The sequence below is a fragment of the Symphodus melops genome (assembly GCF_947650265.1).
Source record: "Symphodus melops genome assembly, chromosome: 22".
In the NCBI taxonomy this organism is placed as follows: Eukaryota; Metazoa; Chordata; class Actinopteri; order Labriformes; family Labridae; genus Symphodus; species Symphodus melops.
Window position 1 is genome coordinate 9,427,765 of NC_136712.1, and position 17,459 is coordinate 9,445,223.

Below are 17,459 nucleotides of genomic sequence, written 5' to 3' on the forward strand. Positions count from 1 at the left end.
ACGGGCATTCAAATTAACGCTCATATTCTATTTCTGTAAATACCACTCTGCATTATTTACTATTTTAATCTCTACCCCGCCATTATCACTATCATTAAAATCCTCTATTGATATTTGACTGTAGTTCATGTTTAAATCTTCACTGTCAGCACGCTTTAAGTGCATGGTTGCTAACTCTGGTGGTGGAATAGCTCTGGGGACATTCGGGCTGGAAATCTTTGGGTGTCTCACGATTTGATTCGATTGGTCACGATTTGACTCAGAATCTATTTTCAATTCAAGACGGTTCGGGAGTCATGGATCTCTAGATTCAAAATTGATCTACTCGAGTCATCTGAGAGACTGGCTGAATTTCTTGCTGCTCCATTTGGCATTCTACTGAGTTAAAGAGAGAGCATTAGCACTTGGCAGGAAGTGACTGATCAGAAAAAGAAAAAAAGTGTTTTGTTTTTTTCTGGAAGTATGAATCCATTTAAGATCTCTGCAAATAAGAATCTCTATTTTTACATAAAACATTGTTCTTTCACCTCTAGGGGACAGGGAAGAACTTTAATTGTGTGCTAGTGGGGGGTAAGTGTAATGTTCACACAGGGAGCCAGAGAGGCATTTGATTGGTACTCTCCATCTGGACCTCAAGGCAGTGATAGGTCAATCTTTCCACAGGATTACAGCAGCTCAAGATGGATGCTGTTTTTCTCTCCTTTTCCACAACACAGGATTTATTGATTGCTATCAAAGTGTAAAAACCTTTTTAACAAGTATGCCAAATAGTGCATGCTGGATCTAATTACCAACCCTACCTTCAAGGTATGTTTATTCACCTTCTTCTATTTGAGTTCATTCAGATAGATTCAGGGGTCGAGAGCTAAAGATGCACCGCCATAAGAGACGGAGGCGGATGTGTGGTTCTCACCCTCAGATTGTCTTTGCTGCTGAACGCCTGCAGCAGCTGCTGGTAGTGCCTGTCACTCATCTGTCGCAGGAGGGCCAACAAACACGCCACAAACTCCCCCTGAATGGAAAAAAAAAAAAAAAAACACACAAAAAAGACAGAAGACTGTGACTCATAATGTCGTGTTATAACCAGGATTATAATCAGTGTGTGTCCCACGGAGAAAGCTGCTGAACAATGGCGTGACAGAAGATGAGAAAATAATCACGACATTGTTTTAAACATACAGAAAGACACTTTTATGGACCGGCATTCTCGGCTGGTTAGAATTGGTGCAGCATGAGCAGATAATTATTAAAGATAGAACAACTACCACAGTCTTCTTCCTAACACAATGGAGGCAATGACGACCTCATTATTACACACCTCACCATTTCCCTTTAGTGCCGTATCCTAAATCTTAATTATGGCCCTTAATGTTAATAATGTTGGTGGAATTATAGTCACCATGGTAGCAGCCCAATTTAAAATCTATAATTACTCTTGAACATCTTGTTAAGTCCCAAAACAATTTCTAAATGAAAATCACACACACACCATGCACGAGGCAAAACACACACACACACACGTACAGTGACATCCTGGAACTGGAGTCTCATGGTGGGTCCTGCAGGCTGGGGCCGGTTGCTAATTTCCAGGATGGTCCGCAGTAAAACTCCCAGCAGGCTCTCTACGATTAGCTCCACCTCTTCTGAGACCACCGGCTCCTGCACGAAGACAAAACACCCGTGAGTTACAGCGCATGGGGACAGCACTTTACTGTCACTTCATTAACATACACAAGAAAAGAAGATGCCTCTTTTGTCAGGGTCATCCTTGAGATTCAAACGGCTTCATTTCTCCTCCAAAGTCGCATGACTATTCTTTAATTCATCTTCACCAATTTGCATTCTTTTTATTTTTTTTTTGTGTGGTTTTTTTGTCGACACAACCTTGAACCGTGATCGACAGCCAACGCCAAAGATCCAGAGTGTGCATTGTTTGCCCTTTGAATCTTACTTTAATCGCAGTTTTAATGAGTCTGAGACCTGCCGCTTTGAGAACATAAAGAAAGTTTCAAGGCTAAGAGCGACATTTTGAAACTCTTAATTCACAGGGAAGGAGGAGAATGGAAAGAGAAGAAAAGAAGGTGAAATACAAAAGGAGAAGTCGACGGATAAAGATTAAAAGAAACGCAGAGAGAGTGGAGGATAAAGTGATGGGTGTGTGTGTGTGTGTGTGTGTGTGTGTGTGTGTGTGTGTCTCCCTGCAGTCTCTACCACTGACAAGACAGACAGGTCTTGGACAGAGCGATAATGAGAAGGAGCCTCAGACTGGCACATTGGCTGCCACTGCTGTCACTTCCCTTTACATGCAGTGCCAGTCTGTTTGTGTGTGTGTGTGTGTGTGTGTGTGTGTGTGTGTGTGTGTGTGTGTGTGTGTGTGTGTGTGTGTGTGTGTGTGTGTGTGTGTGTGTGTGTGTGTGTGTGTGTGTGTGTGTTGTCTGCATATGTGTGTATATCCTACTGGGCGCCTTTACCACTAGCTGCCCCTCTGGCACACACAGTTCAAGCCAGGCAACTCAAGCTGTGACACAAATCAGACACACACACACACACACACACACACACACACACACACACACACATACACACACAAACAAACACACACAAACACACAAAAAACAAACACACACACACACACACAGAGCTCGAAGTGACTGCCACCTCAACAATGCACATTGCTTAATTGATGGCACTCATTACTGGACTGCACGGCTGCCAATGTCCTTGTTACCAAGACTAATTGACCAATACACACACAACAAAACAATCTTCTATTGCAATGTATTGGCAAGGAAATTGCCTTAAGATTCATTTCTTAAGCTTTCACTTCCGTTTAAGTTATTTTACAGTCATTATGGAAGTAATTCCTTTGTACACTCTCGTAGAACAGCATAGAATTATTTTTGAACTGTACATGACAATGTTTGCTTATGAGTCACTAGTATTCAGTGTAGAGATGCACCAATCCACTTTTTTTTCAGTTCTGATCCGATTCGGATACATATGCACCGATCCCAATATATATATATTTTTAATCATAATTACTCGTGTTGTAGTATCTTCCGGCTGCACAAAGATGCAGTAAACACGGCATTGCATACAAACAGGAAGAGGCAACAACTATCGGGTTTTCAAATCTTTTAAAGTGACGTGGTTTAACTTTCGATCATGTCGAAGGAGATGTTCGGACTCGTCACGGAGACGATTTGTGGACACTTCCATTCTGAATGTCTTCAAAGAGAATCCATGCAAGTTGAGAATGTTTAGAGAATGAGTCTGATAACCGATGCATGAATCATACGTCAATATCAGACCCAATACTGATATTAGATCTCTTGCATCTCTAATTTTACGCTAAGCTAAGCTAAGCTAACTGGCTCCTAGTAGTTTTATATGAATGAAATAGTATGACATTGGCACCAATCATGAAATGGACACATTTATGTTGTAAACTGCCCCTTTGCAAACGAAATTAATTAAACGCAAATCTTCTCAACTTACTATTCCAGATGGAGTGTTTTAAAACTGCTCTACACCAGAAAGGTCTACAACCCATCACCCCCTGCTTCACTTACCGCAGAGCTGATTTCCTCCTTCTTGATGAGCGACAGCATGCTGGTGAGGATGCGAGCGCACATCACCAGGTCTCTCTGCTCCTGCATGTGCGCCTGGAGGACCCGCAGCACCACGGGCAACAGGACACACCGTGACTCTGCGCAACGTAACACAACCAAAAACATCGAAAGACAGAGTGATGCATGAGGAGCGAACACAGCAGGACACCATCAGGGGAAGCACACTTATCATCCACAGCTGAAAAAAAACTTATTTTTCTGCTCTCTATGAGTGATGTCACTTGAACATGATTAAATGTGTTTTAATGACGGCGTTTATGTTGCTTTATGATGGTTTGCACGAGGGGTGTGTTTGCTGCTACATGCAGCCTTTGGGAGCAATAACAAGTGAAACTCTGACAGTCATCGGCTTCACTGTACTTCCACTTCAGCGGGAACAATTTAATGGCGTGAAGTCAGGTGCACTGTGGTGTCAAAATCAGCCACGCTGCTTCTCACTGACTGCCCTGCAAGAGCGCAGACCCAGGGCTTTAATACGGACTCAATGGCCTGTTTGGAAAAAATTCATGCAAACACACAGCTCACTAAATATTGTCTGCGTTACGCATGTCAATCTATGAGATCAGATAGTGTTTGTTTGCCTCTGTTTGCTGTGTTTATAATCTGTGTGCAAAGTGTTTGTGCTTCTTTGCTCATGCACTTTTCCCTGTCTGGTTGTACAAGCTTTGATTATGTATTCATATCAAAGTGAACATAAACTGTGTGTGTGTGTGTGTGTGTGTGTGTGTGTGTGTGTGTGTGTGTGTGTGTGTGTGTGTGTGTGTGTGTGTGTGTGTGTGTGTGTGTGTGTGTGTGTGGAAGTCTTTACCTGGGTTAATGTAAAGCTGGCTCTCCACTGTCTTGGCAATGCACTGCAGTTTGACGGCCTCAAGGGGGCAGTCAGCGTGGACGGTGGTCGGCAGGCTGCCCAGCGTCTCCCTGACGAAGCCGGCCACCTCCCGCACCGTGAAGATCTTCAACAGCTCGCCGTAAACTAACGGGAACGTCCTCAGGAACACCGCCTAGGCAGATCAGTGAAACGTTTAATCATTCGGAGGCTGAATGGAAGCGACACTATGAATCCATTATCTTGTCTTTTAACAGCTGCAAGCGATCAAGTTGCAAATTAAAAATGAGCAGAGCATTTGAAACGCGGCTCTGGATGTTTTATCATGTTGTTGTTCTGTGATTTAAATAATTGTCGCCTTAATCTGTGTGGTAATCTCATAATGGATTGATGGTGATTAGAACATGGGGCGACTGTGGCTCAGTTGGTGGAGTTTGTCGCCTCTCAACTGAAAGGTCGAGGGTTCCAAGCCCAGCTCCTGCAGCCACATGTCCGATGTGTCCTTGGGCAAAGTGGACACTTTAACCCCAAGTTGCAACAGATCAGCCTGTTATGAATGTCTGTCTGTTTCATAGGGGGGAAAAAAACGTACAATTTCACTGCGGCTTTCTCAAATAATTGAATGGTTTGAACTCCAGCGTGCACATTCGACTAAAAGGCGACCTCAGTGGGATTGCAGTCTGTTGCTAGATTTAACTCCTCTGTCTGATGCCATTTATTCCTGTCAAGTTGTGTCAGATTTTCACTGCAGTTGAAAAAAAAAATAAAAAAAAATACACGATTACAAAACATTTAGAGAGATGAGTCACTGTCTCTTTATTTTCCCCCCCTTGTGTTTACCTCCATTTTTCGAGAAAAAGCCTGTCAAAGGATGGGAGCCACTTTTTCAGCGCTACTCTCTATCACTGTCCCAGGTGTTTACGCTCGAGAGAAAAGCAGCTCGAGCTCAGCACCAAGACAATCTGAAGTGGAGCTAATTGGTAATAATTACGAGGGCTTAAAGTGCGTTCATGTTTGGAATAAGTATCAAAGCAGAACAATCCGTTTCGAGGTTCATCAATCAACGGACGATCTTCCTTCTCAGATGAAACCTTGGGCTCTCATCTCTCTGCAGATTTCTGCAGACTAAGTTAATGAAAGACCTCGGGGGGGGGGGGGAGACTCCAGCAGTTTGCAGGTACTAAATCATGCAAACATGGCGTTGCTGTTTTGGCAAGTCACTTCGCCTGCACGTCGCAGATTAACTCGGATTAGCATTAGCCTGGCGTGCGCCTCTCCACAGCCATTGTTGTGTCGAGAATACAGATTAGTCCGGCTCAGAAGTCACCGGAGGGATGAAGTGGAGCTTTTTTCGGATGGCATGGAGAGGGCACGGCTGGAATGGCTAATGTTACCCTCGCTGCCGACGTGTCAAAACGAGGTGATTGTGACTGAAAGAGACTGCGGCGTTTCGAAAAACAAAAGTGCTGGTTTTGACAACTCGACGCGTTGTGTCGCTCTCTTGGGGTGATTATTGTTCACATGAGCTGGGGGAAAAAAAAAAAGAAACCCTGATGTAATAAGAGAAAGGATGATAGAACAAAACACATGCTCGGAGTTCACATGGGAGTGAAAAACAAGGCAATAAAAGAAAGGAATTGTTCAGTGGAATGAATACGCACAGAAGTTACACGCAGGGTTCGTCTGACTTGAGCGCAGAGAGCGAGCTGGGGTTTAATCGATTAAAAGACTACACGGCTCTAATGGAGTCTAAAGAGGAGCGACTGGATAAATGAGACAAATGAGAACACACTGAAAACACAATAAAAGAGAGAGAGAGAACAAGAGGAAGAAGACACAGCAGCTACCTGTGTGCTGTAGTATTTTCTTTACTTGTGAAAGGAAATTACTCGCAGACAAAAACCACACAAGCAGCTGTTTGTGGTGTGTAATTAGGATTTTAGCCTATTTGTTTTGGTCTTGTTTGAAAACAGCAGAGGCGGCTGCCCCGCTGTGCAGACCTCCCAGCAGAAAAAAAAAAAAAAGCTGCCACAGAATTTTCTATTCCCACTCGAAACCCCGACGGCAGCATGAAATTCAATTACAGACAATTTCTCACCTTTCACAGCAGCTTAAAGGAGTCCTCGAGAAAGAGGGCGCATGGTGGTGAACGAGAACGAACGTCGAGGCTCACGCACCTGTGTTTGTGCAACGGGGCTCGTGCCTTTGTTTTCCTGCGAGAGGAAGAAGCGGATGGACATGAAGAGCTCGTGGATGCACACTCGGAACTCCTCCTCGTTCTGGCCTCCCGTGGCCAATGAGAAGAGCCGCCGCGACTGGATGATGTACTTGAAGATGTACTCGGTGGCCTGAGGGGGACGGGAAAAAAAAAAAAAAAGATTCATCAGTCATCATCTGTTGTGTGGTCATAAAACCCTGCAAGTCTGACTTCATCTCCAGAGGGAAAGCTTTCAAAAATGGAAGTGATTTTAAGTTTTAGCATTTAAGATAGCTAGCTAGCACTGACTATTTGACTGCATTTAGTAAAGTACGGAAAATGTAAAGCTCGGGTAGATAGTCTATTTAAGAATTTTTATTTTTGTACGAAAATGTTAAAAATCTAGAAAGTCTCCTGCTACTTCCTCTGAAGATGTCTGCGCTTCCTAGCTGCTCAAACTTGAGGATTTGTACCTTTCTGTTTTTTTGCCGTCCAAGTATATTTTTTGTTGAACACAGATTGCAAGAAACGTAACTTTCGTACGTGTTCAGACAAAAGCGTTACCGAATAAAACGGCGTGACGAGTCGCAGCACGAGTGTAAACCTGGTCAGTAGAGTTGATTTTAAAAACCTAATCAAAGACATCTACCCTGCAAACACATCTGCAGTGTATCACTTATCTATTATTTACTGCATGACAGAGTAGCATTTACTTCTGCTGCAGAACATCTCCTGTGAATGATGAATGAGGAACCCCACTACAGGAGCCGCAGTGTGGCTTCTCCAACAGCACATCTGCACGAGTCATTAGAATATTGTGATGTGGATTCCCAACACCGGGGGCATTTCTGCTGATTAAAATTGCATGCAGCGTAATAGATTGAGGAGGAGACTAATGAATAGTGGTGTGACGTTGTTTTGCTGCTGATGGGCGGGGTGGAGGGGGAGAAATTAGCCAGAGTGGCAGTGAGAGAGGGGGCCAAAGTTTGTCTGTTTGTATTTCTGTCATGTGCTCGACTGTTGCGACGCATCTCTCTGGCTGCCTGTGTTCTGCCGTGTGCACTTTTCTCACCTTGAGCACCTGCTGGATGTGATCCTGGTGTTCTGCGTCGACGATGCGGTCCACGTACCACTTCAGAACTTTGATCAGATCCCTGGAGAAGAAACACGAGAGCATGCACACACGCGCACACACACACACACACACACACGTTAGCGGCATCACTCACCCCGAGCCATGCTGCGCGTGACGTCTCTCGCTGGATTTGGCAAAGAGATGAGGCAACGCTGCGTTTTCACTTGAAACACTTCATTACACAAAGTCAACTTTAGAAAGAATCCATCAAAAAAAAAAAAAAAAAATCAGTGGCTGGTTTTTGAAACAATTACGCTGCTTTCAAAGGCAGACTTGAGAGCAAGGACGAACTCAATTCAAACCGGTTGTTGTTTGTTTCAGTTTCTGCAGGGGAGTCGCTCAGGACAAAACTCTTCAAATCTAAACAGGCACTTCTTCTTTGTGCAGCACAAGGCAGGTAACAAAAGAAGACGGAGTGATTACTGAATGAAAGGAGTTCTTCACTCTAATAAGTGCTGAATGAGACATTGGGTGCCTTTGAATAACTAAAAATAGAAGGAGAAGCAGTGATATGCATGCAGAAGATGTGTGGTAACTATTAAAGCTTTGACCCTGATAGAACAATAGCACAGGTAATAGAGTTTAAAGCAGATGGTGTGTGTGTGTACGTGGGTGCATGCAAAGACAAAAAAAAATAGCTGAAGACACAGTATGATCTTAGCAGGTACAGAGAGTGTGAAGAAGACAGCCGGTGTGAACAGCAGGTTGGGAATATGTGTGTCAGTATGTAAGGAGGAAAAAGATGAATCAAAAATGTTCTGTTCCTCTTTTCGTCAGCCAGGGGGCACCCTAAGCATTTCATTCCAGCGTCCTGTCTTGTTGACTAAATCACAAGCACAGGGCTGCCTCAGAGCGCTGCCTGGTTGCAGTTCAGCCTTTTCGGACCGTGTGGTCATGTGACTCAGCGTGTCAATTCCATTAGAAGACAATGCACACTTCAGACTGTGTTACCGTCCATGGAGGTGCAGCTGTAGCCTCGTCGCGCCACGCTTAAAGAAGTGATACCAGGAAATGTCACATACCTGTAGGACAACGCTCCGGCAAAGTGACTCTCTATGTAGGTGTCCATGACTGGTTTGAAGTGCTGGAATTTGCTATCCTGGAGGAGGTTGATGATATGAACCTGGGGGGGAAAAAAAATACAGTGAAAATGATTCTTTAGATTTTCTCTCATTTCCTTAAACGCGGGAAATATTGTTGTTGTCCCACTTAAGAAGCTTTATGGATGGGGAAAAAAAGTTACACAGGAGATTTGCTCCATAGCTTAAGCTAATCCTTGCGACCTACACAGTGCTGTTTGAAAACGGTCATCGTGTCCACTTCTAAAAATTCCAGCTATTCAAACATCCTTTAAAGTGATGCTATGGTGTTCAGAAAAGGACAGCTAATGAAAAAAAATAAAAGCACTTCCCATCTCAGATTGTGAAAGACAAAAAGATGTAGGAAACATTTAAAAATAGACATTAGCTTAGTCAGGTGTCTAAAAATATATCAAAATCAAGGCCGCACTGTCTGTTTCCATTGTGTGCAGGTTGTTGTGTTATCACAGTTTGTCTGACTACAGAAGATAAGTTCCCATGTCGGACTTGTTGGATTGATCTGAAAACCACAAAAAAGGAAACCTGATGACCACAACCGGGCTCACTGGACCTTTTCATCATTGATAACTCGCTGCGCCGAGAGAGTGTGTGTTCATGTGTCAGTGTGGCAGTGATGGAGAGAGATAGAGAGAGAGGAGAGAGGGAGGAGGGGGGGTGGGGTGGGGGGGATCGATCATCCCACTCTATCAACGCAGTGCAGCAGAACCGGGATGAGATTGGTTCAGTGGCAGTGTAGCGTTACATCACCAGATCTTTCCATGACAGCGTGTTTGTCTTTCTGTTTCCAGACGATACAGGGATCGAGCTTGACGCGTGAGGATAAATAAAAAAAAGAAGAGAAAACAGAAGAAAAAAAACAAAAAACATCTGACCTTTCGAACAAGTTACTCACCAGAGAATCAAACACTTTGAGGCCGTATCTCTGAGAGCTTTCATCCAGAATGCCAAACAGAGTGTCCAGGGTATCTTGTAGAAACTGTGATACGGAGGAAAGCAAAAACTTGAACTTTAAACATCATGTGGACTATAATCAAAGAAAAAACAATCAATACTCGAAATGCCAGGTTAGCAGAAACCATTCAGTGTGGAAATTCTGACTGTGGGCTTACTTTGACAATCTCAGAGCCATCTATCTCCTTCAGCTTGGAGAGGCTGTCGTTGATCCTCTCAGGGTGGGCTCGCCACTTCAACAGGTCCAGCATATCACCTGAGGGAGACGAGAGGGAGATAGTTAAAAAAAAAAAAAAAAAAAAAAAAAGAGAGAGTAAAGAGCGCATGAAGATCAAACATGACGGAAAAGAAACGTGGGATTTCGGAGGGATATGCACCTCACATCACAAGGCATCACCCAACCCTTCAATTACAGCCCCCACCAAAAAAAAAAAAAAAAAAAAAGACTCATCTGAATCCAAACAAATGATGACATTTTCAAGTGCTGTGGGGATAACAGAGATAAAAAGTCATTTTCCCTGAGCCGGTGTCCCCAGACATGCACATGAATAAAACATAAGCCTCAAAGAAGAAAGTCTTTTAGTTGTCTCTTTGGATTCGGTTCAAGCTGAAAGCGCGTCTCTTCTTCGCAACTTAAAGTGCGAGTTTGTCTGTGTGCGCACACGTATGAGCATCACAAATCAAATGTACTCGGGAAATTAGCAAGAAAACAGTGCCCGTAGCTGTTCTACTTCCGACTTAACGAGGTAAACAAAGCGTTCACTGTTTTCTCTACATTTAAAACTAAAACACTGACAACATTTCAGACTACTGCACACGTGATCCTTCGGTTTATGATCATTCACTTTTGGGGCTGTTCCTGGTTCGAGTCCCCTTCGGACAGGAGCCTCCTCTGTGTGGAGCTTGCACGTTCCCCCTCTGCAGGCGTAGGAGTGCAGCTGGTTTGCCGTCTCTATATGTCAGTCCTGTGAGTGCAGCCTCCCACCAAATGACAGCTGAGATCTGCTCCAGCCTCCCCTCGACCCGAGACGTGCAAAACGCGGTCCAGATAATGGATGGATGTTCATAACCGTATATAAGGAGGGCATATAATGTTTAAGGCCTTCTGAAATAAGACGATTAAATGACATTCTTACAAGCAGATTCCTGACAGCAGATGGATTAGCATTTTTAATTGTGAGAAGCTAATCCATTCATGCTGCATAGTCAAAGTTCCCGCCACACATTTGAATGTTTGGATATGTTCAAATTTCTTCATGCACAAAATGTGTCCCTTCCTCTTTTTTAAAACTTTTTTTTAAAGGTTTCTGTAAAGTTTTCCCCTTAATTCATGGCCCTGAAAATCCCATAAAGAATCAGCTAGTGCATTACAGGTTGTCCAATGTGGCACAAGCCTATCAGGCAGAAACACGTCGACCCGGCGAGCAGCCAAAATGTCAATCTTCCAGTCTTGTTTACCATTTTGTGTGAGCTTGGTGGAGCAGAGAAAACTCGTGATCCAGAAAGACTCTTTGGTGCCTTTCAGAGTCTGGTTGTTGGACGGGAGGTTGGCTTTGGAGAATGGCTGCTTCAGGTAGCGCGAACAGTCTGCCAAGCTGGTGTTCTCCTCACACTGAAGGAGAGGAGAAAAAAGGAAGAAAAGATCACATTTTGTGAACTGGCACAGGAAACGAGAAGAGGAGGAGGCTTCAAATCATGGTGGAAAAATAAATGCTTCCCTTTCTTGATCTCACACTTTATTTTTTTCCTCAAGAAAACACATAATCAATAACATAACCTTGTTGTTATTTCGGGATTTTTAAAGAGATGTCTTTAATGCTCAGCTGAGGCGGTTTGAGCTGTGAAGCATCCACACACTTTGGACTGATTCTTCCATGTCTATTTTAGGTCTGAGGAGAAAGTAGGCCATGCCAGCTTCATTGAGCTTTTCAGCAACTTCCATCTGGCATAAGAGTGGGGCCTTTTCCCCCCTCTGAGCGCTGGGAACACACCAGGCAAACAGAGTTGTCCTGTAAAACTGGCAGGCTCAGGTTAGGGGGATGTTATGAAAGACTGAATCTGGGAACCTGAGAGGGGAAAAGAAAGCAATAAAAAAGAGGAGTTTGGGTGTTTGTAAAAACTGTAACTGACTTGAAATAAATAAATCAGACTTAGGGTCACTGGAGTGCCTCACTGCCAATAAAATGCATGAACCACCTATTTTCTGTCCTCTGCAGAGCCTGAGGTTTTTGCACACACCCTCCGCCTGCAGCTGAGGAAAAGCACGCAGTCTGCAATTATTCCGAAATTACACCCAAGACACTCTTGCAGTAGCTTTTACAAGTGGGTGCAGGACATTTTATTTGTTCAGTGTTTTGATGTGTGAAAATCAAAATGTGTGTGAAACAAATAAAAGAAGCTCTGTAAATTGCATTAAAAAAGGGACATGGAAGTTGTGCTGCTTTCAGGGACAGTGGTGGTTTTGATTGTTCGCAGCAAGTTTAGTCGACGCTGACTATTACGCATGCAAGCAAGCACTCATACATTAGCAGTCACTCGTGGTTAAGTAACTGGACATTACTCATTGGCTGGTCAGCCTGTAATACACTGATGTAAGCCCATGTGATAACACACAGTTTTTTTCCCTTCTATTCATAGCAAATAATTAACATAATCATACACAGTATATAACTGCATCAGAAGCATCCTTGGCAACACCAGTGTGTATCAAAACAGTGACTGAGTTCACTTAAGAGAAAGCTGGGCCACAATTTACAGAGAAACATGTACAATGTAACTTTTTCAAACCCATTTTAGGCGTGTTTTCTTTAGAATTGCGTTTCCTTTGTGGAGTTGCTTCAATACTGTCACCGCTATCTGAAATTCATCCGATATGACTTCAAATTAATCGGGTAATCAAAAGTTTTGCCTCTAAATTCATCGATCTAATAAATGTACTTTATCAGTGCCCCAAATACATAATTTTGCTGTTTCCATACTGTTGTTGTTTGTCACAGCAGTCGTATACATCATGGCTACTATCATCAACCACTGTTTTAGAGAGTAAATTGAGAACTGATTTAAAGTCCATCATGCTGCTACAGTAGAAAATAACAATAGCTTCAACAAATACCTTTTTTTTTCCCTTCTACAGATTTTAAGGGTGTATTTCATATCAAAGTAAAAAGTTCAGATCATTAAAACCCAAATGAAAGCAGCTTGAAGTTACAAATCAGGGGGTTTCTCAGGACTCAAATCAAGGACAAGGCATGGCAGGAGTGGATGGAAGCAGAGTTACAGCAAATATTATCATAGCATGTTTTTTGGGAGCAGTGCTTGGTTTGAGGTAAGGATTTAACTAAAGTGCAAAGTCAAGACTTAAACGTTCAATATGTGGAAGCAGAGAGAATCACTCCCATGATTCCCCGCCAGCCTCAAGGACATGTTTCGTTATTGGTGGTGGAATTTACATACAATCACATCCATACTGTGTCAGTGGTAAAACTGTTAAAAAAAAATTAATAATATATATATATTGTTTATTATTTAGACTCGGTATTCTGCATCTGAATGGATACCAGGTGAGGAAAAAAAGGAAGATCTGTCATAAATGTTGGACTGTTTAGAATCCAGATAAGGGCCAAGGGGCAACTCAAATCATACAAAAATGACTGCTCTTTTTTACTGAGGTGATAACGTCCAAAAAAAATCTTTTGAGTGAAAAGTAAAGATGCACTGAACACAGGGAAAACATCCAATCCTCTTGATTCACAATGAGACACAAGCTTGGACCGAAGTACACATCAATGTGAATATTAAGCATTGTACATCTGCCAAAAACAAATATCCTGCAGAGAGCACGATACATTCCGCTCAGTGTTGTTCAGTCAGAGTGTCGGTGGTGAGGGTGTGCAGGTTTTACCTTGTGGATAATGAGCTCATGGGTGCCATCTGGCAGAGTCCTGCCATCCTCCTGCATCAGAGGCACAAAGGAGTAGCCAAACAGTTTCTTCTCTCCCTTGTCTTTAGCTGTCAAACAACAACACATGGACATGACATTGAATCCAAAACACACCAGCACAGACTGCACAGACAATAACCAAAACAGTGGCTCATATTATGAAGGTGCTTATGCAACACTATTGAATAAGTACAAGTGGATCTGACGCTCTGACTAGAACATTTGTTAAACCAGGATAGGAAAAAACATGAACATGAAGTCATCTCTAACCTTAAAGTGGCATCTTTGACCCATGACACCACACCCAGTGTCACTGCTGGGTGTGGTTTGAATCTGTTGCACTTTTAAACCACACACTCCGATGCTGTCAGAGTCGACAGCACACACCCTTAAGTACCCTAACACACAACTTCAACCACGAGCAAAAAAAAAGGATTTATAGTTACTCCTCGAGAGCCTGATTATCGACGCCGCAGAGTTTTCCAAAAAGCATCATTTGCATTATGAAAACTTTATGAAAATCTATTTTTTTTTCTTTTTTTTTGCTTCAGCAATAAAGCGCTAATGTGTGCACAGCAGGAAGTAACAAGAGCAGTGCTGTTATTTCCTTTCAGTGATTCACTTCGGGCAGCATCGACCAATCTTCTGCGAGTGTGTCTGTGTGTTGCGTGTCTCCCTGGAGAAGCACAAGTTGAACAGAATTACGCCCAGAAAACGGTTCAGAGCCTTGACCATTTTGTAGCTATGCTGTGATTTTATTTTGACACCAGGGAAGCTAGTTTGTGACCAGACTCAATCCCTTTCACTTTTGCTTTTTTTCCTATATATTTCTGGGTGTTGTTGGGTTTTTTTGGGGGGGGGTTTTTGTTGTTGTGTTTTTCAGTTTTTTCTAATCTATGACCCATCACAGTTTTTGGTAACAAGGAGATTTAGAACGATGAAACTGCAGTGTCACTTCAGCCTCAGCTAAGCCTGGCATATCAGGCAGAGATTGATGTACAATTATCTTCTAAATCATTTGACCAAACACTCTGCTATGTCGAAAAGGTGAATATGTTTAGGGGCTTTCATGGAATCCAGGATTTAAAAGACTTTATTTATGCTGTCTAATGAGTGAAAACAATAACCAGCTGCTCTTACAGCAACAGGAGTTTCACCAATATTAAAGCAATTATGATTCATTTAACACTCATCTATAATAAAAGAGTATTTTACACCGCTGATGCCAGCAGGCCTTAACACCGTTTCCTTAAGCACCATTTAGGAACATCAGACTCCCCAAAAACAGATTAACAATTACCGCTGCTGTATAATGAGTGCAAAAAAAAAAAAAAAAAAAAAAAAAAAGGTTACATTTTTTCTGGTATGCGCCTGAGTTAAATGAAAGCTCCTGCTAATCATATTTTTCCGAGCAGGTTGACTCAGAGCTCTAATAGCCTGTGTTATATGGTCTCCTCAGTTTGGTGTCACCACAGGATTAAATTGGGCTCTTGATAGGCACCACTTGCGAGCACTGCCAGCAGTAATAAGGCAGCTATATCTACTGCACACAGCCATGCAGCCTCTCAGCTTGGCTGGAAATGGCATAATAATATCAGAGTGTTATGAGAGAAGAGACTCAGTGTTCTCCCGGCAGCCCAGACAGAAAGAGGACGACAGTAATATGTTGGTCATAATTTAAGTTGTGTATTATTAGAAGGTGAGGAGGATAATGGAAAGGCTTCAATGAGAGAACACTTGTTCACTTGGACATTTTCAATTTCGGTTTGGCAGAAGCCTAAAGGCTTCAGGGGTGGCAGATTCAAGCAGATGGGGAGTTAAGTGCTTGTTTTGGCTACACAACAACGCCTCTTTACCTTTAATTGCCCGGGGTAATCAACTGCAAATAAAGCATCACCTCAGGCGTTCCCAGCTGAAAACAGCGAACCGCCTGAAACCTTTCCCAGAAAACAAAAAAAAGAAAAAAAAACAGAGGCTAACCACTATCCCCGTTCCCACTTACTGGAGCAGTGTCTGAACTCGAAACGGACGTGCGAGCCCCGGAACATGTCCACAGGGATGGGCAGCTTGATCTGCTCTGCCCAGCGGGGGCTGTTGTTGTGGTACAGAACCAAGGAGTGGTACTCATCTGCTCCTGGTTCACCAGAGCCGGCCGCCACATGACACTGAAAGGCAGAGAAAAAAAAAAAAAAAAAAAAAACTGAATTGAAGTGGAAGAATAAAAGGAAGGCAGGACACGAGAGGCAAGACTTCATGACTTAAACATGGAAGATAAGGAATATATTAAAAGCTGTTACACGAATGCCAAAATATTGACGAGGACATAGTTTGCATGTGCGTGCTTTTCTGTGTGGGGCCGTGTGCGAGGCGGTGGAAGCAGCATGGTTATAATATTTGAGTCTATTTTCTGTCCAAGGCCAAGGCAGTGCAGGAAACCACAGACACAGACTGTCACAGCGCTGCACCAGATATGGGCAGCACACTGGAGAGACACTTAGCTCTCATCTAGGTCAGCGATATTTAAATGAAGGGTTTAGCTCCAAAATAAGACACTTTTAAGAAAACAAATAAAGTTAACAAAGGACTTATATGCTTTGTTTATTACCCTCAAATACTGTTAAGTCTTTAGGGCTAAACATGCTTTATTTTACCTTGGACATGCACTGCATGGGTCTTACTAATATGAGACATAACGTCTTTCACAAATAGTTTTTAGTTGAGAAAAACAAAAAAGGTGTTTTTACCTTGAGGATCTGTCCGTCGATATCCAGCACGTAGACAGTGATCTCTACATTCCTGGCGACGCTCTTCCCACCTTTCTCAAACTCGCCTTTTTCCAGTGTGACGTAAAGGTCATTCCTCATCTCTCCTGCAGGAACAGGTAAGCCAAAGAGGCAACAAGGCACTGATTAGGCATAGCGGAGGACATTAGTGATGATCTCTCTGCGGCTTCTCGTGTAATGCTTGATGACAGGGGTGGTCAGCGTTTATATCAGTGCCATTTAAAGCTCCCATGAAATAAGACAAACACTTTTTTTTTCTGTTTTAACCCAGACTTTCTTTGTTGGAGTTCATTTATTTGCAAAAAATATATATAAAAATATATATCAATAAAGTATCATCTTGAGTATTTTAGATCATAATAGGTGCATTTTCTCAATCAGTAACGATTCAAATGTCTGATGACTCGTCCTGACTTTGTGGGCCGTTCAATCATTTTCCAACCAATCAAAAAGATTTGTTGAGTCAAAGTCATCCCAACGTTACGTCCGTTTTTCTCAACTTAAAGGTGTAAAAAGGAAAAAAATGGAAAAGGCATCACATTCACATACTTTTGTCTGCGGAATAAAAAAACAAGTTTCTAGCGTCTAAACAATTCACTTTTGCACGTAAGCATTCTTGTTCAGTAACAAAACCTATTCTCTCAAAGCTCCTTCTGCAATTTGTCTGAACACATTCCAGGAAGTAACATTTTGCATCTTTTTGTTATATTTGCACCTGTATGCACTGTATGGACTTTTAATGTCCTTCCGTTAGGGAAGTCAAAGTGGCGCTCTGAGAACGGCGATGGGCCCGTTTCCTCTGCAGCCAGGCTGTGGTCAGACACATTGTAAAAATTGGTGCATAACCTCTGCGACTGTGTGTGTGTGTGCTAATCATATCTCTATCTCTAGGGTC

At 42.7% G+C, this 17,459-nt stretch overlaps 1 protein-coding gene across 10 annotated transcripts in view; it reads right to left on the minus strand.

Moving 5' to 3' along the window:
• The window catches only part of dock4b (dedicator of cytokinesis 4b), a 110,089-nt gene that overhangs the window by 33,434 nt on the left and 59,196 nt on the right, over positions 1-17,459 (minus strand). For all 10 annotated transcript variants that reach the window (XM_079334927.1, XM_079334929.1, XM_079334924.1 and 7 more), the window contains exons 14-26: positions 16,526-16,650; positions 15,784-15,946; positions 13,743-13,849; positions 11,300-11,453; positions 10,000-10,097; positions 9,783-9,866; positions 8,813-8,913; positions 7,728-7,809; positions 6,636-6,806; positions 4,441-4,633; positions 3,573-3,709; positions 1,525-1,659; positions 914-1,012 (exon numbers count right to left, since the gene is read on the minus strand). In XM_079334927.1, coding sequence (XP_079191053.1) covers positions 914-1,012; positions 1,525-1,659; positions 3,573-3,709; positions 4,441-4,633; positions 6,636-6,806; positions 7,728-7,809; positions 8,813-8,913; positions 9,783-9,866; positions 10,000-10,097; positions 11,300-11,453; positions 13,743-13,849; positions 15,784-15,946; positions 16,526-16,650 — 1,649 coding nt within the window. The remainder of the gene's footprint in view (positions 1-913; positions 1,013-1,524; positions 1,660-3,572; positions 3,710-4,440; positions 4,634-6,635; positions 6,807-7,727; positions 7,810-8,812; positions 8,914-9,782; positions 9,867-9,999; positions 10,098-11,299; positions 11,454-13,742; positions 13,850-15,783; positions 15,947-16,525; positions 16,651-17,459) is intronic.